This window comes from Nycticebus coucang, chromosome 12 (assembly GCF_027406575.1).
Source record: "Nycticebus coucang isolate mNycCou1 chromosome 12, mNycCou1.pri, whole genome shotgun sequence".
Lineage (NCBI taxonomy): Eukaryota > Metazoa > Chordata > Mammalia > Primates > Lorisidae > Nycticebus > Nycticebus coucang.
Genome location: NC_069791.1, coordinates 16,606,408 through 16,627,369, shown reverse-complemented (window position 1 = coordinate 16,627,369; position 20,962 = coordinate 16,606,408). Strand labels below are relative to the sequence as shown.

Sequence of the window (20,962 nt, the reverse complement as noted above, 5' to 3'; positions counted from 1 at the left end):
GAAAAGGACCAAAGAGTAGATAGGACAAATAGAAATGGAGAGTAAATTGTAGACTTAAGCCCAATAATGTTGATAGTCACATTAATTATAAGTGGTCTAAAACCTCTGAATAAATGGTAAAAATTAATGTGTGCATAAAAAAGCAAGAAAATATCAATAACCACAAAATATCAATAAAAAAACCAATATAAATATAGAGACACAGAGAGGTTAAAAGTAAAAGCTTAAAAAAAAAGATATACCGGGCGGCGCCTGTGACTCAACGAGTAGGGCACCAGCCCCATATGCTGGAGGTGCTGGGTTCAAAACCCAGCCCCGGCCAAAAAAAAAAAGATATACCATGAAAACACTAAATAAAGGAAAGCTGGAGTGATTATCAAAGTCTTTTGGGAAAATATCTGCCAAATACTGTAATCTGTCTGTCAGTCGTTTTTTTCAAGTAAAAACAGTGCAAGAGTTAGAGGTTGCTGTGAGCCGTGTGACGCCACGGCACTCTACCCGAGGGCGGTACAGTGAGACTCTGTCTCTACAAAAACAAAAAAAACAAAAAAAACAAAACAGTGCTCCATGAACAAAGCATCTCGTTCAGTTTACAGTCCACACAGATGCCTTTCCTTGAGAGAGCCCTCATACATTATATGCAGCACAAGTACTCTTTGCATATTTCCCAGGCTGTCACACAGAAACATGAAAAAGATGTGTATTCAGGAGTTGAGATTCATAATTTTTACTGCTTCATCTAATATTCCCAAATAAAACATCTTACATTCCTGGGCGGTGCCTGTGGCTCAAGGAGTAGGGCACCAGCCCCATGTAAGGGAGGTGGTGGGTTTGGACCCAGACCCGGCCAAAAACAGCAAAAAAAAAAAAAAAAAAAATCTTACATTCCTAAGTGAAACTGCCTTTTTTTTTCTTTTGAGATAGTCTCACTTTGTGGCCCTCTGTAGAGTGCGATGACATCATAACTCACAGCAACCTCCAACTCCTGGGCTCAAGTGATCCTCTTTTTTTTTTTGCGGTTTTTGGCCCCGGCTGGGTTTGAACCCCCTCCGGCACATAGGGCCAGCACCCTCTCCCTTTGAGCCAACTATATTATTCTAGATTATTTATAACATCTAATATAATATAAATGTGATGTAAAAAGTTGTTAGGCTGTATCATTTAGGGAATAATGACAAGAAAAAAGTCTGTACGTGTCCAGTACAGATGCTACCGATCCATGTTTTTTCCAAAGTACAATCATCTTGGTGTAAAAATTGTTTTTTTGTATTTTTTTCCTAGAGACAGAGTCTCACTTTGTTGCCCTCGGTAGAGTGCTGTGGAGTCACAGCTCACAGCAACCTCCAGCTCCTGGGCTTAGGTGATTCTCTTGCCTCAGCCTCCTGAGTAGCTGGGACTACAGGCGCCTGCCACAACGCCTGGCTATATATATATATATATATTTTTGTTGTTGTTGTTGTTGTTGTTGTTGTTGCAGTTTGGCCGGGGCCGGGTTTGAACCCACCACCCCTCGGTATATGGGGTTGGCACTCTACTTACTGAGCCACAGGCACTGCTCGTAAAAATAGTTTTAAAATTCAATAGTGGGGTAACCGCTCAGGACCACTTCCATTGTGTTGGAAGCTTTCCTATTTTCTAATAAACTATCACTCTGTCACTCAAAAGAAAAAAAAAAAACTTCAATAGCAGGAAAACATACAACCTGATTTAAAAATGGACAAAAGACCCACATAGACCTCTATCCAAAGAAGACATACAAATGACTAACAGGTATATGAAAAGGTGCTTAACATCACTAATCATCAGGGAAATGCAAGTCAAAACCACACCTGTGAGGACAATTTTTTTTTTTTTTTTTTGTAGAGACAGAGTCTCACTTTATGGCCCTCGGTAGAGTGCCGTGGCCTCACACAGCTCACAGCAACCTCCAACTCCTGGGCTTAAGCGATTCTCTTGCCTCAGCCTCCCGAGCAGCTGGGACTACAGGTGCCCGCCATAAAGCCCGGCTATTTTTTGGTTGCAGTTTGGCCGGGGCCGGTTTTGAACCCGCCACCCTTGGTATATGGGGCCGGCGCCTTACCGACTGAGCCACAGGCCCCGCCCTGTTTGTTTGTTTTTTTTGAGACAGAGTCTCAACCTGTGAGGATAATTATTATCAAAAAGACAAGAAATAATAAGAGTTGGCAAGGATATGAAGAAGAGAGAACCCCTGTACTCTGTAAGTAGGAAGGTAGATTAGTGCAGCCACTATGAAAAACAGTTAAGGAGGTTCTTAAAGAAATTAAAAATGGAAATTACTGTGTGATCCAGAAATCCTTCTTTTGGGTATATGCAAAGCAAATGAAATCACTAGTTTGTAATAGAACTCCCCTTCCACGTTCATCCCAGCATTACTCAGAACAGCACAGATATGGAGATAACCTAGGTGTCTATTACCTAGTCAATGAATGGATAAAGAAACTGTGGTGTATACAGTCATGCATTGCATAACATTTTGGTAAACAATAGGCTATATATATAGCAGGGTCCCATAAGATTATAGTAATATATATGTATATTTATATATATTTTTTTTTATTTTTTGCAGTTTTTGGCCGAGGCTGGGTTTGAACCCGTCACCTCCGGCATAAGGGGCTGGCGCCCTACCCCTTTGAGCCACAGGCACTGCCCTATAGTACTATATTTTTACTGTACCTTTCTACTCATATGTTCAGATAAAAAAATATTTACCATTGTGTTACAATTGCTTAAAGTTTTCAGAACAGACCAGGTGCAGTGGCTCACTCCTCTAATCCTAGCACTCTGCAAGGCTGAGGCAGGTGAATTGCTTGAGCTCACCAGTTTGAGACCAGCCTGAGCAAAATCAAGACCCCATCTCTACTAAAAATAGAAAAACTGAGGCAAGAGGATCGCTTGAGCCCAAGAGTTGGAAGTTATCGTGGGCTATGATGCCACAGCACTCTACCCAGGGCAACAGCTTAAGACTCTGTCTCATAAAAAATAAATAAATACAAATAAAGTGTTCAGAACAGTAACATGTTCTGTAGTCTAGGCAAAATCAACTATACCATTGTAGCCTTGGTGTATAGTAAGCTGTACCATCTAGGTTTGTATGAGGACACTCCATGGTGTTCACAAAATGACTAATTTGCCTACCAAAGCATCTGACAGAACATATCCCCATTGTTAAGAGATGCATGACTGAATATACAACGGAATATTGTGTGGCCTTAAAAAGGAGATCTTGACCGGGCACAGTGGCTCACACCTATAATCCTAGCACTGTGGGAGGCCCAAACAGGATGATTGCTTGAGCTCAGGAGTCTGAGACCAGCCTGAGCAAGAGCAAGATCCTGGCTCTACAAAAAATAGAAATATTAGGTGGATGTGGAGCTGAGACAGGAGGATCACTTGAGCCTGGGAATTTGAGGTTGCAGTGAGCTGTGATGACACTACTGTACTCTAGAACCAGGGTGACAGAGTAAGACTCTATCTCAAGGGCGGCGCCTGTGGCTCAGTCGGTAAGGCGCCGGCCCCATATACCGAGGGTGGCGGGTTCAAACCCCGCCCCAGCCAAACTGCAACCAAAAATAGCTGGGTGTTGTGGCGGGCGCCTGTAGTCCCAGCTACTCAGGAGGCTGAGGCAAGAGAATCGCTTTAGCCCAGGAGTTGGAGGTTGCTGTGAGCTGTGTGAGGCCACGGCACTCTACCGAGGGCCATAAAGTGAGACTCTGTCTCTACAAAAAAAAAAAAGACTCTATCTCAAAAAAAGAAAAAAAAAAACCCAGGAGAGCCTACCATTTGCCACAACATGATTGGAGCTGGAGGACATTATGCTAAGTGAAATATGCCATGTATACGAAGAAAAATATTGTATGATCTCACTTATATGTGAATCTAAAGAAAAAGACAAATTATATATAAAGAAAATAAAACAGTAGTTACCAGGTTGGGGTATGGGGGTAGGAAATGGGGAGATGATAGGTCAAAGGATACAAAGTAGTAAATTTGTAGGATAAACAAGTCAAAAGATCTAATGTATCCGTGAGGGTTATAATAGCTAATGGTCTATTGTATTTTGAATTTTTGCCAAATGATTATAGCTGCTTTTGCCACAAGGGAGATAAAAATGGGTAACTATGTGAGATGATGAATATGCTGGTTTTTTTCACTATAGTAATCATTTTACTATGTAAGTATCTTTTTTTTTTTTTTAAGAGATAGGGTCTTGGTCTGTCACCCAGACTAAAGTGCAGTGGCACCATCATAGCTCACTATAATCTTAAACCCCTGAGCTCAAGCGATCCTCCTGCCTTCGCCTCCCAAGTAGGTGGAACTACAGGCATGTGCCACCACACATGGCTAATTTTTTTGTTTGTTTTGTTTTGTTTTGGTAGAAATGGGGTTCCACTATGTTACTGATGCTGGTCCCAAACTCCCACCTCAGATTCTCAAAATGCTGGGATTACAGGCATGAGCCACTGTGCCCACGCTATACACATATCTTATAATATCATATTGTACACCTTAAATATACACAGTAAATTTATTTAAAGTAAATAAATAATAAAAAGTTTTTTAAAAAGAAAAAATTATATATATAAAAAAATACTTTTGATTTCCCCTGATCCCCATGGGTCAGCAGACTGTACTCTGAAAATGCCTGATCTAAAGTATAATTTGAGAAAACATTCCAGAACTTAAGTTTCCAAATTGAAATGGCACACTAAATGCCCAATAAAGTAGATAAAAATAGACCCACATCAGGTTTATCATTATGAAATTGTGGAACACAATGAAGACAGAGAGATCCTGTCAGCTCTGAGAAAGTAAAAATAGGCCAAACCCAAAGGATCAGAGCTCAGAATGACTTTGACCTCTCAACAGCTACATTAGAAGGCAATAAGCAGTGCCTTCAAAAGGGTGAGGGCAAATGCATTCTAACCTAGACTTCCGTATCCAGGCAAACTGTCAATTAAGAGTGAGAGTGGAGATTAAGAAAACACATATTCAGACATCCAGGGTCTCAACAGTTTGACCTCCTATGCACTCTTTGTCAAAAAGTGATTGGGGGAGGTACTCTACTAAAACAAGAAAGTGAACCAAGAAAGAAGAGATCTGGGATGTGGAAAGTGAAAGAGTGACCCAGGGGAGAAGCAAAGCAAGTCTGCTGCCAGAGGGTGAAGATGACAGCTGTGCACGCAGACTGGGAAACAACCAGACTGGACAAGAGCAGGGCAGAGAGAGCCCTGTGGGAGGGAGAAGCCCAGCACAAAGTCAGGACTGCAGCATCCAGCTACCTCCACCCTCCAGAACAATCTTCTCTGCCATTGCTCTTTGTGATAGGTTGCTCTCTTGCTCTCCCATGTACACAGATGGGAAAACTGTCCTTCCTTACGCTCGGGCCACTTCCTGCCTTCACCTCTCGCTCGTTCAGAGCCTTTAACCTGCCCTCTGATTTCCCATCTATCCACCACCTCCAGTCACATCTGCCAGCCCCAGTGACTGTGCTGACACACACACACACCCTCCCCTGCCCCAGGCAGCAGGGTAGGGCCCACCTTGGGGAACATGGTCACCCTGCTGCTCAGGCACTCTGGGAGCTTCTTCTCCAGGCCCTTCTGCTTGTCCATCCAGGTCTGCAGCCTGCGGTTCTGCAGGTCATCAATGTTGTCCAGGAAGACATAAAGGTTCTGGGCCTTGTAGGGTGCCCCTGTTTCTTGCAAAATTTCTATGTGTTTGATCACTCCTTGTCTGGAAAGAGAGGAGAAGTGAATTAGGAAGAAGAGAGGCCTCCTCTTCCCCCCAAGTCTATTAACCAGAGACAACTCTGGGAGCAAGAAAGGAAAGGAGGTAGGGGACAGCTGGGAAAAACCAAGTACAGAAGTGTGGGACTTGGTATCAGGTGAGGAGGCTTGGGGCTGGAATGGAAACAGGAAGAGAAAGTAAAGGGGAAAAGGAGCACATTAGGTGGGTTATGGACCAGGCGGTAGGAAGAGAGGAAGAAATGGGGAAGGGAGGGACGGCGCCTGTGGCTCAGTCGGTAGGGCGCCAGCCCCATATACCGAGGGTGGCGGGTTCAAACCCGGCCCCGGCTGAACTGCAACCAAAAAATAGCTGGGCGTTGTGGCGGGCGCCTGTAGTCCCAGCTACTCGGGAGGCTGAGGCAAGAGAATCGCTTAAGCCCAGGAGTTGGAGGTTGCTGTGAGCTGTGTGAGGCCACGGCACTCTACCGAGGGCGATAAAGTGAGACTCTGTCTCTACAAAAAAAAAGAAATGGGGAAGGGGGTTAGAGGAAAAGCCCACTAGGGACAGCAGCATGTGTCCTAGCTCCTACGTCTTCAGGGGTTACCCAGGGCCCCAAGGCCAAGTGTGTTTGCTAGTCACCTCCTTGTCCAGGAGACCTTGTCCAGGTCTGGGAAAATTCTCCTGACCTCCCTTGCCCTGCACTCCTCTCCCACCGGGTTTTGGCTCTGCCCACATATTGCAGTGTGTGTCCCAGGTGGGTCCCCGGGAGGACCTACCGGAGATTCTGGAAGTATCTGCAGAGGATGTATTTATGGCACAGTTTGCGCAGCCGGAGTCTGTTCAGCTTCACGGTGGTGGCGGGAATCTCCAACGCCTTGCCATGTTGGTAGTGGGGCAGCCCCAACTCAGCCTTCTTACTCAGGAGCTGCGGATTCTTCCTCTGGGCCTCCATGTCCATGTGGCTTACTTTCTCCTTAACGGTTACCCGGGATGTCCGCAAAGAGGGCCCGGTCATCCTTTGCTTGGTTGTCCCCATGGCAGGAAAGGAGGCAGATTTCTTGGGCTTTGTGGGAACATGGTGGGCTTGTTGTTTACAAGTAAACTCAATTGAACTTGTGGGTCTCCGGCTTCCTAGGGTGGAAGGCTGGGTGTTAGGGGACCTGGGCAAGCGTGGCCTCCTGCTTTGGTGAGCAGAATGGGCCCGGCTTTGGCGGGGCTCTGGCTTTGCCAAGTCCCACCATCGACTGGTGGGTGTGAAAAATGTCCTTTCCATGCCCTCTTTTGGCTGCTCCAGCTCTCTCCTTGGGCTCTCTTGCTCCTTTTCTGGCTGGAGGACGCTGTGCTGCTGCTGCCTCACTGCATCCTCCATCTCCCTCTGCTGCAGCATCTCCCACTGTTGCAGCTTCTCCTGGTGCCCCTTCTCCAGGAGGGCCCACTTCTGACACTGCACCCACGTCTTCTCGTCCTCCAGCCACTGCTGCCTCCACTTCTGGTGGAGCACCTTCTCCCAGGGCTGTGCCTCGCTCTGTGAGGGCACCTTCCGGGAGTCCTTTAGAGATAACTGCTTCCTAAAATGGAAAAGGGGTCCTTCTTTCTCCTGGAAATAATCCTCTTGGTCTTTGTCCTCATGGCCTGGGCTTTCTGCCACCAGTTTTTCATATTCTTTAGGAAACGTATGATCCACTGAGGGTGGTGACACAGGCTCAAGGCCGTCAGTGTCCTTGCTGCTGAACACATCTGCGATCCTCGAATGCATGGTCATGGTGGAAAGCAGCTGAGGTGCTGAAGGTGTAGCACCACTGTCCTGGGCTGTGGCCAGAGGACTTGGGGACGGTGGTGAAAACAACTGCTCCTTGGGCTCCTGTTGGGTTTCTTCCATGACTGCTTCCTTCTTTGGGAGAGTCTCTTTCTCAGAAGGGCCTGGGGAGTCAACCAAAACCTTGACCAGGTCTTCTGCTTCATCCCCATCAGTCTGAACCTTCTTCAGCTGGAACTCCAAGGCATGCTTTATCAGGAGAAGGCCATGGCACTTTTCTCCTAGAATTTCTACCTGCTTTAGGAGAGCATCCCTATTGCTTTTAAGGATTTGAATGGACTTCTGGAAGTACAGCCTCTGGCTGTTTAACTCTTTGGTCATCTCTATTTGCAGGTTCTTGTATTTGGTCTCCAGGCTTCTGTTCTCCTTGTGCTGAAGGATCAAAGCCTTATTGAGATTCTCCACCATGGTAGACATGTACCTGATGGCTCTGGCCTCCCCCTTGTTGAACATAGTAGAGTCTAGGAGCTCCTGCAACATGGACTTCAACTCAGAGACCTTCATGCAGGTGGCATGATTGTCCTGGAGCATCTGCTCTGGGCTTGGTGGCTGAGAATTTTGTGGATTTTTTTCCTGCCAGCCCTGCCAGAAGGTGAATTTGGACCCTGGGAGAGGTGGAGAAAAAAAAGGCAACAAACTCTCATGACACCCAAGGATTACACTTTGATTCTCCAAACCCTGTTTGTCCAAAATTCCCTCCCAACCTGCTTAGGGATTTGACAAGAATAAGGAACTGGGGAGCCGGGCACAGTGGCTCATGCCTGTAGTTCCAGCTACTTGGGAGGCTGAGATAGGAGGAATCTTTTGCACCCAGGTGAGCTGTGATCATCCCACTACACTCAAACGAGCAGGACCCCATTCCTTAAAAAAGGGAATAAGGTGATGGAGCTGTAAGTGGGCCCAGGGGAAAGGGTGTCAGGAAGAACCTCTGTTGGTGGGTCCAGAGCTGGTCCAGAGCCTCCCTGCAGGGTCTGCCAGCTCCACAGCACCTGCAGAGCCCAGAGGGGCCTGGAATAGTCAATCCAGTTCAACCTAATTCAACTTTTGATCCTCCACATCCCCCTGGAGTAGAGTTGTTTTTCTAAACATGCCACTTCTCATTCCTCACTATCTGTGTTTGGCTCCTTATCACCAACTACCCAAACACTTAAGCCCATCTGGGAAGCTTTATTTACCTTTCCTATTACCACTGAATTGTTCTTGTAAAGAATTTATTATATGGTCTTGCACTGTTCACATTTTTTTTTTTTAAATGAGTAATGTCTTTTTCCATTTGGGGGATCACAAACTATTCTGATACTCTGATGAAAGCAGTGGACCCTCTCTCTACTGTTTTCATCAGAGTGTCAAGAAAATCAGTGTATTAGGAAAATCGACTAAACACAGATTGTGCATGCCATGTTCAAGCCCATTGATGGATTTCAGTTCCTGTAAGGCTGGATCATGGTAGTAGTTGTAACCCCATGCCTGCTATGTGTAGGGCTGATGGAATAATTATCTTGGAGTATCCATTCATTTGCCTGTTCAGTGAGGATCACTGATAGAAAAAACAGTGGCTAACTTTGGATGAGAGAATATAGGAAATATGGAAAGTAAGTGATACTGAAATTAAGCTAGCATCTCTCTAACACTATCAGAGAGGCCAGGTGGCCTAGTGATTCAGAGCTTGGATTCTGGAATCAGATAACTTAGGTTTGAATCCCATTTTTCCCATTTGCCTGAGGCAAGTTTCCTAACTTCTCAGTGTCTTAGTTTCCTAATCTGAAAAATGGGGATAATCATAGCATCTATTTAACAAAACTTAATCAGATTATGCACATTTAGTGCAAAGTGCAGGGCCAAGTACCTAGTAAGTGCTTGAGAAATAATCCCTAAAAAGAAATAAATAAAACACAATCTATGCCCTTTAGGAATTTTCAAGATAGTATGGTAAAGATTGCTAGGGATTGTTTTCTCAACCCACTTTTCCCTACCTTTGCCCTCCCCCTAGCTATCAATATTACTTGACCAATAATAAACCTGACCATGAGAATCAATTGTAAATGCTAATGATATCTGGTTTTGCTTTTGTTTTGTTTTGTTTTTGTTTTGCGACAGAGTCTCACTTTGACACCCTCGGTAGAGTGCTGTAGTGTCATAGCTCACAGCAACCTCCAACTCTTGGGCTCAAGTGATTCTGTTGCCTCAGCATCCCAAGTAACTGGGACTACGGGTACCTGCCACAACACTTAGCTATTTTTACAGATCTGGGGGTCTCACTCTTGCTCAGGCTGGTCTCGAACTCCTGAGCTCAACCTATCCACCCACTTTAGCCTCCCAGAGTTCTGGCATTACAGGTGTAAGCCACCATGTCTGGCCCTGTTTTTGTATTTCTTTTTTTTTTTTGAGAGAGAGAATCTCACTCTGTTGCCCTGGGTAAAGTGTTGTGGCATCATCAGAGCTCACAGCAACCTCAGTCTCTTGGGCTCAGGTGATCCTCCTGTCTCAGCCTCTCCAGTAATTGAGACTACAGGCACCCACCATGACATCCAGCTAATTTTTCTATTTTTAGTAGAGATGGGAGTCTCCCTCTTGCTCAGGTTGGCCTTGAACTCCTGAGCTAGAGCAGTCCACTTGCTTTGGCCTCCCAGAGTGCTAAGATTACAGGCATGAGTCACCTCACCTGGCCTGGCAACTGTTATTTATTAAGCCCTGAGCATGTTTCCCAGCATGGTGTCAGACATCTCACACATGTGGAAGCTTCCCTACAACCCTGAAGGTGGGCAGTCTCCTCCTCTTTTTATATATGAGGAACTGAGGCACAGAGAAATGGAGTAACTTTCCCAAAGTCATACAGCAAGATATTGGCAGAGATAGGATTCAAACTCAAGTCTGTCTGACTCTAAAGCCCATGTTCTTGTGTAAGATTAAGTCATGCCTGTAATCCTAGCACTCTGGGAGGCTGAGGCGGGTGGATACCTTGAGCTCAGGAGTTTGAAGCCAGCCTGAGCAAAAGTGAGACTCTGTCTCTACTAAAATAGAAAAAGGGAGGCAAGAGGATCGCTTAAGCCCAAGAGTTGTAGATTGCTGTGAGCTATGATGCCACAGCACTTAACTCAGGGAAACAGCTTGAGACTGTGTCTCAAAAAAAAAAGAGAGAGAGAGAGAAGCTAGAAAACCTAAGTGTGGGACCTGCCTTGCCACAAGCTTTCTTTGTGGTCCCTTCTCCTCTCTGAGCTTCCATGTTCTCATCCACAAAATGCAGGAGCGTGATAATCTCAGGTTTCTTCCAGTGTTGATCGGAGTAAGATCCCAAGGCTCAGCCATGTTGTGGACTGGCCACCTTTGGGGCAGCCATAATTGGCATGGCTCTCAGAGGAGCCTCTGACTGAGCCTCCCCAAACTGCTTTGGTTCTGCAACTGGGTTTAGAGTGAGGCCCTAGCCTTCCTGCCTTCTATTCTTGTTCCACAGAACCCACATGAGGCCACAGCTCTGAGGAATACCCCACAAGGACCTGTTTCCACATCATGCCTACCTCTAAACCTGAGGGACAGCTCAGGACTTTGAGTGCTCAGCCTGGGTTCAACACCTCAGCCCCTCACCACTGCCTATCCACCTCAAATAAAGCTGTATGGAGGAAGGTCAAAAGGACCCGTAAGACCTAGCCTATAGCTTCTCCCCTTGAAACCACATCCATTCATCCCCACCCAGCTCCCCCCACCAGGTGTTCTGGAACCTACTTTGTGCCCTTTTCTTTTGTTCTTCAATGAGAGTGGAGCAAAGGGAAATGAGTGACTGGATACCTCCTTTGTTGGCAGTGAGGGAGAGAGGTAACACTTTCTCCATTACCTCAATCCATTCATCCAGGTCTGCTTCTTCCTCTCCACTCTTTCTGATCTCATAGGTCAGACTGTCACCTGGAGAAGGAGTGAGAGTGCAGGCTCAGATTGGTTTCACTGCTTGTTAGCTATGTGATGTTGGGCAAGTCATTTATTCCCCTGATCCTCAGTTTCCTTCCCTGTAAAAGGGTTGGGTGAAGATTGAATGAGATAATATGTGTGAAATAATTAAGACAAGGCTTACCATGTAGAAATATACAATAGACATTAAACAGTATTGTTGTACTATATAGCCAGGGAAGTGTTTATCTTGTGATTGCTCTATGCTTATAGCCTGGTCCAATATCTGGACAATTAAATGAATTAAGTGGAGTCAACATCTATTTTAGTTCTTGAGGGCAACTGAAGGACCCCTGAACTGAGGGCTCCCAGAGGGCTGGGCAATATGAGGGGGCAGGGCATACCCCTATACCTTCTTCTTCTCATACTTGAGCATCTAGCAACCTCCCAGCACACAGGTCCTGTGATGGGATGACTCTGATCTGAAAGGGGGATAGCACCTGGCTTCAAGAATGAGGGCAGTTTGTCCATACCTGATTGGCTATTCCCAGCTGGCATCAGTGCCCAGTAAGGGTCATTCAATGCTTTGACTATCACCCATGGGTCCTCTCTAAAATAGCTAGTGTAGGTTGGATTTAACACATTGCCACACAGGAAAAACATTTTTTTTTCCCCTCGGGGCCAGGGTGTTTTATTATGAAAATAAATAGAATAGGGCAGTGCCTGTGGCTCAGTCGGTAAGGCCCTGGCCCCATATACCGAGGGTGGTGGGTTCAAACCTGGCCCTGGCTGAACTGCAACCAAAAAATAACTGGGCGTTGTGACGGGCGCCTGTAGTCCCAGCTACTCGGGAGGCTGAGGCAAGAGAATCGCTTAAGCCCAGGAGTTGGAAGTTGCTGTGAGCTGTGTGATGCCACGGCACTCTACCGAGGGCCATAAAGTGAGACTCTGTCTCTACAAAATAAATAAATAAATAAATAAATAAAATAAATAGAATAAAAACTTTGAAAACAAAATCATGCTGTCTAATTTACACTTGATCTTAGCCAAAAGGCCGAGAAGCGATCATGCTGTCTAATTTAATGAAAAATTTGTGCCTGTAATACTAGCACTTTGGAAGGCTGAGGCGAGTGAATTGCTGCTTGAGGTCAGGAGTTTAAGACCAGACTAAGCAAGAGTGAGACCCTGTCTCTACTAAAAATAGAAAAACTAGCAGGGCATTGTGGCAGGTGCCTATAGTCCCAAGTACTCAGGAGGCTGAGGCAAGAGGATTCCTTGAGCCCAAGAGTTTGAGGTTGCTGTGAAGTATGATAATGCCATGGCATTCTACCCAGGGTGACAGAGTGACACTGTCTCAAAAAAAAAAAATTTTGCCAGCGCCTGTGACTCAGTGGGTAGGGCACCGGCCCCATATACTGAGGATGGTGGGTTCAAACCCAGCCCTGGCCAAGGAGTTGGAGGTTAGTGTGAGCTGTGTGACACCATGGCACTCTACCGAGGGCGATAAAGTGAGACTCTGTCTCTACAAAAAAAAAAAAAAATTTTTTTTAAATTGTTTGCTGTGTGTTTAGGCAGGCCAGCTGGAGCAGGGCAACAGCAGGTATGGGGGGCATGCCAATTGATAGCAAAAACAATGAGTGGAGAGGTTTCACAGCTTCATGAGGCCCCATGCTCAAAACAAGTGTCAGTTAAGTACAACTCACATGACAATAAGATAATTTCTATCCTGCAAAAAAATGAGATGTCATGATGGCCAGGTACGGTGTGGCTCATGCCTATAATCCTAGCACAATGGAAGACCAAGGTGGGTGGATTACTTGAGCTCACAAGTTTAGAATCAGTCTGAGCAAGAGCGAGACCCCATCTCTAAAAATAGCCGGGCACTATGGCAGGTGCCCATAGTTCCAGCTACTTGGGAGGCTGAGGCAAGAGAATCACTTGAGCCCAGGAGTTTGAGGTTGCTGTGAGCTATGATGCCATGACACTCTACCAAAGGCATCAAAGCGAGACTCTGTCTCCAAAAAAAAAAAAAAAGAGAGAGATGTCATAATGGACCCATGGCTTAGGATGCATCATGTATTCAGATAAAGTCATGATGTGGTACATTCTGGACACTTCCATGTTTGTCCCTCTGGGGCGTGGAGGTGATGTGTTGTGACGAGTGGTGGATGTGTCATGGGGGAAGGGATATTACAACATGTTCTTTGCTCTCTCTGTGCCCACCACCAAATGCTGCCTCTCTATAGAAAGGAGAAGACTAAGCAAGCTGGACCAGCGTCTTGTAGGGAAGGCGCCCACCCTCGGGACTGTGCCCAGGCTATAGACTCACCCCAGTCACCCAGCCAGTGGAGAATTTCATATAAGTGCTTCTCTTTTGTCTTAGCCTCTTTGGAAAAGGAGGCAATTTTCTCCAGAAGGATGAATCTCTTTGTGCTCTTTTGCTCTGTCTGGTGAGATTTTTCCTTTTCTTTTAAGTCATATCCTAATTCTTCCTGGAAGCGGCTCATGACACAATTGACATTGCCCAAGATGTCCAAAAGCTGCGTAGAAATATCCTGTATGGGAGGCAGCAAAGTGTAACATTTAGGGCTGTGGACTTGAATCAAATGTCACGTGCTAGCAGGGTGATCTTAGACAGGTCACTTACCTCTTTAGGTCTCAGTTTCCTTATTTTTAAAGTGGGAATTATCATAGTACCTATGTTGGAGGGTTTATGTAAGGGTTAAATAAGTTAATATTTGAAAAACAAAAAAACAAACAAAAAAACAAAATAAAAAATAAGTTAATATTTGAAAGTGCTTAGAATAGTACCTGGCACATAACAAAAAGTTAGCTCTTACTATTACCTTTTTTGGGAGGGGGAACAGAGTCTTAAGCTGTCCTCCTGGGTAGAGTGCCGTGGGGTCATAGCTCACAGCAACCTCCAACTCTTGGGCTTAAGCAATCCTCTTGCCTCTGTTTTTCTATTTTTAGTAGAGGTGGGGTCTCACTTTTGCTCAGGTTGGTCTCGAACTCCTGAGCTTAAGCAATCTACCAGCCTCGGCCTCCCAGAGTGCTGGGATTACAGGCGTGAGCCACAGTGCCTGGTCATTATCATCATTTTGATTATTAATAAGGTCAGGAAGAAATAGAATACTAAAAATCCACAGTGAACATTTCTTTATAATTTCAGAACTTGCTGGGGATTTCTGGGCATTTGTCCTCACAAGGATTCCTAGGCAACAGAAAACTGGAAAAGTGAGGCCCCAAGAAACCCACAGGATCAGAGGCTCAAGTTAAAAATGCTTGCAGGTGGCTGGGTGTGGTGGTTTATACCTGTAATCCCAGCACTCTGGGAGGCTGAGGTGGTGAGTGGTTCAAGACCAGCCTGAGCAAGATCAATGTGGTGGGCGCCTCTAGTCCTAACTACTCGGGAGGCTGAGGCAAGAGAATAATTTGAACCCAAGAGTTTGAGGTTGCTGTGAGCTATGATGGCATAGCACTCTACCAAGGGTGACAAAGTGAGACTCTGTCTCAAAAGAAAAAAGATGCTTGCAAGCAGGGTGATGCAAGCCTCTGGCATTTTCCCAGCCCTCATGAACTTCCAGGGCTGAACTTGGGGGCTTCTGGAAGGTTGTCCAGGGAAGACCCAATCAAGGAATATGGGCCTCTCCTCTTGTTCTCTTTGGATTTATAACTATGTGCCCCAGGGCTATCCTGGGGCTTCCTGCACCCTTCCCTATGGTCTGTTCCCTTCCTGGTCCCTGCTGGTTGATTCCAGCATACTGTGCAGACCCAAGTCTAGGAGGTAATCTGTCTCAGGACCCCCTAAGGAACCACAGCTGGAATCTTCTCAAACCTGGATCAGTCCCTGGCCTCCAGGTCAGAGCCAATAGAAAGGTAATTCCTTCATCTCAGGGACTACCTCTTGAGCCCGAGTCATCTGGGCAGTCTCAATCCTTGAGATGATGGATTTCACTGAGGCAGGAGTCACCAACTCTGGGGGGTCATCCTTCTCCATTTTGAATCACTCTGTCAGTCATAAGATGTCCCGTGTCTCTAGTCCACAGGCCTGCACACACGACTTTTGTCGCTTTGGAAGTTAAGGGCCCCAGGGTGGTTCCTGGGTACCCGCTGCTCAGCCACAGTTCCTCTGGTAACTGCCAAACACTGGGTTCCAACTGACCTTCATTTCCCCAGTGACATCATCAGTTTGATTAGCAAAATTAGAAGATTAGACTCTCTGTCATCTATCTGCGGTTATCTAACTTTTTATCCATTACATAATTATATTTACTTGACCTGTTGCTTTTTAAACATTGTTATATGAGGCCAAGCCAGGAGGATCACTTGAGGCCAGGAATTTGAGACCAGCCTGGGTAACATAGCAAGACCCCATCTTTAAACAAATTTAAAAATTAGCCAGGCACAGGGCGGTGCCTGTGGCTCAAGGAGTAGGGCACCAGTCCCATATGCCAGAGGTGGCGGGTTCAAACCCAGCTCTGGCCAAAAATCACAAAACAAAACAAAACAAAACAAACAAAAAAATTAGCCAGGCATAGTCATGAACACCCATAGTCCCAGCTACCCAGGAGGCTGAAGCAGGGGGAACACCTGAGCACAGGAGTTGGAGGTTGTAGAGCTATGATCATGCCACCGTACTCCAGCCTGAATAACAGAGAGAGACTCTGTATCAAATTTTAAAAAAATTTAAATTGCTGGGCAGGGGGGCTCACACCTGTAATCCCAGCAGTTGAGAGGCTGAGGTAGGTAGATTGCCTAAGCTCACAAGTTCAAGACCAACCTGAGCAAGAGCAAGACCCTGTCTCTAAAAAAATAGCTGGGCACTGTGGTGGGTGCAGTCCCAGCTACTTGGGAGGCTGAGGCAAGAGAATCTCTTGAACCCAAGAGTTTGAGGTTGCTGTGAGCTAAGATGCCACAACACTTTACCAAGGGTGACTAAGTGAGACTGTCTCAAAAAAAAATTGAAATTATTAAAAGTTATTTTCCCAAATTAAACATTAAAGGCTAATAATAAGAAAAAGCAATTGGAAAAAGTTACTTTCTCAAAGAGAACTTTTGAAACTTTTAGAAATTAGAGCCAATCAATAACTAAATGGAAAAGTGTTTCTATTTGCCCTGAGGATCAAGGCTCAGTCAGCACTTCCACATGGTTAATCATAGCAAGAGACTTTTCTTTTTTTGAGACAGAGTCTGAATCTGTCACCCAAGCTAGAGTGCTATGGTGTCAGCCTAGCTCATAGCAACCTCAAACTCCTGGGCTCGAACGATTCTCCTGCTTCAGTGGGACTGCAGGCACCCACCACATTGCCCAGCTAATTTTTCTTTTCTTTCTTTCTTTCTTTTTTTTTTTTTTGAGACAGAGCCTCAAGCTGTTGCCCTGGGTAGAGTGCCATGGCGTCACAGCTCATACAAACTCCAACTCCTAGGCTTAAGCGATTCTCTTGCCTCAGCCTCCCAGGTAGCTAGCACTATAGGCACCCACTACAATGCCTGGCTGGGTTTTTTGGTTCTTTTTTTAAGGTGTCATTGTTGTTTAGCAGGTCTGGACTGGGTTCAAACCCGCTAGCCTCGGTGTATGTGGCCGGTGCCCTAACCACTGAGCTATGGGCGCTGAGCCTAGCAAAGGCATTTTTAAAGGCATACATCCACAAGGACAGGGAAACAAGATAGAAGACAAGAGCAAAATATTTTAGGAAGCAGGAAAGCAGATGAATGAGTGGTTATTGACTTATACCGAATGGGGAAAGGTAGATCCTAAGGCAGCAGCAGGACAACCATATGGCCAATAGAATTGGTTGTGCCAGACCGCAGATAGGCCGTCACCCCTGTCTGACAACCCTGAGAAGAAGACATAAGGATGGACATCAGAGGTTGCCAGCCAGATCATTATGCAGAGAAGCTCCTGACCAACAAGCTCATTCAGGTGCCTAAACAGACGAAGAGCAAATGATTCCAAACATTTTTTTGATGACTCATCCTTAAGTTTAAGTAGACAAGCAATAATTGTAAGACCTCCAAGAAAAGAATCTAACATGGAAGACACAGACTGAAACAGGATAAGAAATTTGGAGCAAACAGAGATTATGCAAAGAGAAGAAAAAATAACAAAACTATCAGTAATAGCTTCTGAGATAAGATGTTGCAACCCTGATACAAAATAAGATGTGATGGAAAGGAGCATTCAGAGAATAAAAATAAAATTAAAGCAATAAAAGTTATCAAAATATCAAAAAAGTCAGTAGAAGAATGGAAGATAAAGTTGAGGAAATCCCCCAGGAAAAAAAAGTAAAAATGATGGAAAGTGGGGCAGCACCTGTGGCTCAGTGAGTAGGGCATCGGCCTACTGATTTACTCATTTACTGAGGGTGGCGGGTTCAAACCTGGCCCTGGCCAAACTGCAACAAAAAATAGCCAGGCGTTGTGGCAGGCGCCTATAGTCCCAGCTACTCGGGAGGCTGAGAGAATCACTTAAGCCCAAGAGCTGGAGGTTGCTGTGAGCTCTGACACCATGCACTCTACTGAGGTGACAAAGTGAGACTCTGTCTCTAAAAAAAAAAAATAAATAAATAAAATAATGGAAAGTGGTAGAGAAAAATAAAAAGTCGAAGGACCAGTCCAACAGATCCTTCATCTAAATTATAGGAGTTCCAGGAGCTCAGTGTGATGGTTCATGGCTGTAATCCTAGCACTCTGGAGGCCAAGGCAGATGGATTGGTTGAGCTCATGAGTTCAAGACCAGCCTGAGCAAGAGCGAGACCACATCTCTATAAAATAGCTGGACATTGTGGTGTATGCCTGTAGTCCCAGCTACTTGGGAGACTAAGGCAAGTGAATCACTTGAGCCCAGGATTTTGAGGTTGCTGTGAGATGTGATGCCATGGCATGCTACCAAGGGTGACAAAGTGAGACTCTGTCTCAAAAAAAAAAAAAAAAAAAAACAATTACAGGAGTTCCCAAAAAGAAAGAATATAGAAAATAGAAGGGAGGAAATTACCAAGAGGATGATTCAAGATTATTCCCCGGAAGTGAGTGGCACTGAGTGCCCAGCGCAAAGGAACAAAATAGCCTCTCACCAAGACATACCACATAGTACTTAAATTTCAAAACAATGAAGACGTTCATAGAGGGGAAAAGTCACTTACAAAGGAAAAGGAATTAAAGACCTGTAGAGTTCTCAACAGCAATAATGGGAGCTAGAAGGCAATATAGCAAAGCCTTCAAAATTCTGAAGGAATTCAATACCTGCTCAGACAGCCAATCCAAGAGTCAGGGTAGAAAAATGACAATGGCAAACAAAGTTGCAAAATCGTTTATCTTCCCCTTTCTTGGGAAGCTTCTGGAAGATGTCCTCCAAAAAGAGGGAGTAAATCAAGAAACATGGAATATGGTAAATAAAAGATACAACAAAAGAGAAAGGCAAAGAAAATGCCCAGGAGAATGAGAAAGGAGATGTCAAGTTGCCAGGTGTGCAGCAAGGTTAAGGGATCAACACTCACTCTGAGGCTCCAGCAGAGAGGTCTGCAAGAAGATGAAACGAATAGAGCTGTCTGCTGTATGTAGGTATTCTGAGAAGAGAATAGACAACTGGAGGAAGAGTTTGAGGGTAGATTTTGTGGTAAAACTAAATAAATGAAAAACAACATAATTTCCAGGAAAAATAAAAAAAATTGTTCAGGAAAGGAAGCATAATCAAAGTTTTCTACCCAAGTCAACTCTGAATAGCATATGTAGTCACAGTGTTATAAGAATTGAAAATTGAAAAATAATTATTATAGAATTAAATTAGGCCGATGGGAGATGGAAGTAATGTATAAGTGCTAGGGACACAGGAGGAAAAAGAGCTAACTCCTCAGATCTGCCCTTATTATTTGTGAGGACTGGGACAAGACTACAAATGGAGACTCAGGTACTAAATATTTCACTGTTATAAATTCAACGAGCAAACTGTTGAATGAAATTGGTTCTAAACTCCCAAGTTTATAAAAACATACCTTTGTAAGAACCTGGAAGGCCAGGTTCTAAATTAGAACTTCTGGACTCTGGAGAGTTATGCTAAAAAAATGGTAGCCTCCAGCCCTTTGTTCTGGCCTGAAGAAAAAAAAAAAAATGAATCCCACTTCCTTTTTTTCCCATTTGTCACTTTTTTTTTTTTTTTTGTGGAGACAGAGTTTCACTTTATGGCCCTCGGTAGAGTGCCATGGTATCGCACAGCTCACAGCATCCTCCAACTCCTGGGCTTAAGTGATTCTCTTGCTTCAGCCTCCTGAGTAGCTGGGACTACAGGCGCCCGCCACAACGCCCGGCTATTTTTTTTTTTTTTTTCCGTTGCAGTTCCACCGGGGCCTGGTTTGAACCCGCCACCCTCGGTATATGGGGCCAGCACCTTACCGACTGAGCCACAGGCACCGCCTTTTTTTTTTTTTTTTTTTGAGACACAGTTTCACTTTGTTGTCCCAGGGTAGAGTGGTAGGCATCACAGCTCACAGCAACCTCAAACTCTTGAGCTTAAGTGATCCTCTTGCCTCAGCCTCCCAAGTAGCTGGGACTACAGGCGCCTGCCACAATGCCTGGCTATTTTTTTTTTTAACATTTCATGAATTTGAGTGTCATCTTTGTGCAGAGGCCATGCTAATCTTCTCTGTATCATTCCAATTTTAGTATATGTGCTGCCAAAGCAAGCACGACCTGCCTATTTTGTTGTTGTTGCAGTTTGGCTGGGGTTGGGTTCGAACCTACCACCCTCAGTATATGGGGCCAGCGCCCTACCCACTGAGCCACAGGCTCTGCCCACATCCGGCTAGTTTTAGAGGGGTGGGGTGTCTCACTCTGGCTCAGGCTGGTCTCGAACCTGTGAGCTCAGGCCATCCGTCTGCCTTGGCCTCCCAGAGTGCTAGGATTACAGAAGTGATTTTTGTTGTTATTGTCCACAGGCATTTTTTTGTTGTTGTTGAGACACAGTCTCACTCTTATCACCCTGGGTAGACTGCAGTGGTGTCATACCTCACAACCACCTCAAACTCTTGGGCTTCAGAGATCCTCTTGCCTCAGCCTCTTGAGTAGCTGGGTTTACAGGGGCCCACCTCAATGCCTGGCTAATCTTTCTTTCTTTTTTTCCTTCCTTCCTTCCTTCCTCCCTCCCTTCCTTTTTTCCTTCCCTTTCCCTTTTTTCTTTCTTCCTCCCCTCCCTCCCTCTCTTCCTTCCTTCCTTTCTTTCTTTCCTTTATCACCCTTGGTAGAGTGTGGTGCTATCACAGCTCACAGCAACCTCCAACTCTTGGGCTTAGGTGATTCTTTTGCCTCAGCCTCCTGAGTAGCTAGGACTACAGGCACCCACCACAACGCCCGGCTATTTTTTTGTTGCAGTTTGGCTGCTGCTGGGTTCGAACCCACCACCCTCAGCATATGGGGCCAGCGCCCCACTCACTGAGCCACAGGCGCTGCCCCTTTCTTTCTTTCTCTCTCTCTCGCTTTTTTTTTTTTAGTAGAGACGGGGGGGGGGGGCTCACTCTGGTACAC

The 20,962-nt window shown here is 45.3% G+C and overlaps 1 protein-coding gene, 1 non-coding gene and 1 pseudogene across 2 annotated transcripts in view; all 3 read right to left on the bottom strand.

The window, feature by feature from the left end:
- Nucleotides 1-15,616, bottom strand: part of FAM186B (family with sequence similarity 186 member B) — a 44,520-nt gene extending 28,904 nt beyond the window's left edge. Inside the window, exons 1-5 of the mRNA XM_053556571.1 lie at nucleotides 15,348-15,616; nucleotides 13,773-13,998; nucleotides 11,285-11,461; nucleotides 6,525-8,169; nucleotides 5,562-5,754 (exon numbers count right to left, since the gene is read on the bottom strand). Coding sequence (XP_053412546.1) covers nucleotides 5,562-5,754; nucleotides 6,525-8,169; nucleotides 11,285-11,461; nucleotides 13,773-13,998; nucleotides 15,348-15,443 — 2,337 coding nt within the window. The 5' untranslated portion in view covers nucleotides 15,444-15,616. The remainder of the gene's footprint in view (nucleotides 1-5,561; nucleotides 5,755-6,524; nucleotides 8,170-11,284; nucleotides 11,462-13,772; nucleotides 13,999-15,347) is intronic.
- On the bottom strand, nucleotides 12,346-12,509 carry LOC128563081 (uncharacterized; annotated as a pseudogene).
- A 4,405-nt stretch (nucleotides 15,617-20,021) lies between the features above and the next one.
- Nucleotides 20,022-20,128, bottom strand: LOC128562883 (U6 spliceosomal RNA). Its single transcript, XR_008373582.1, has one exon. It is a non-coding gene; the product is annotated as a U6 spliceosomal RNA (small nuclear RNA).
- Nucleotides 20,129-20,962: the final 834 nt, after the last annotated feature.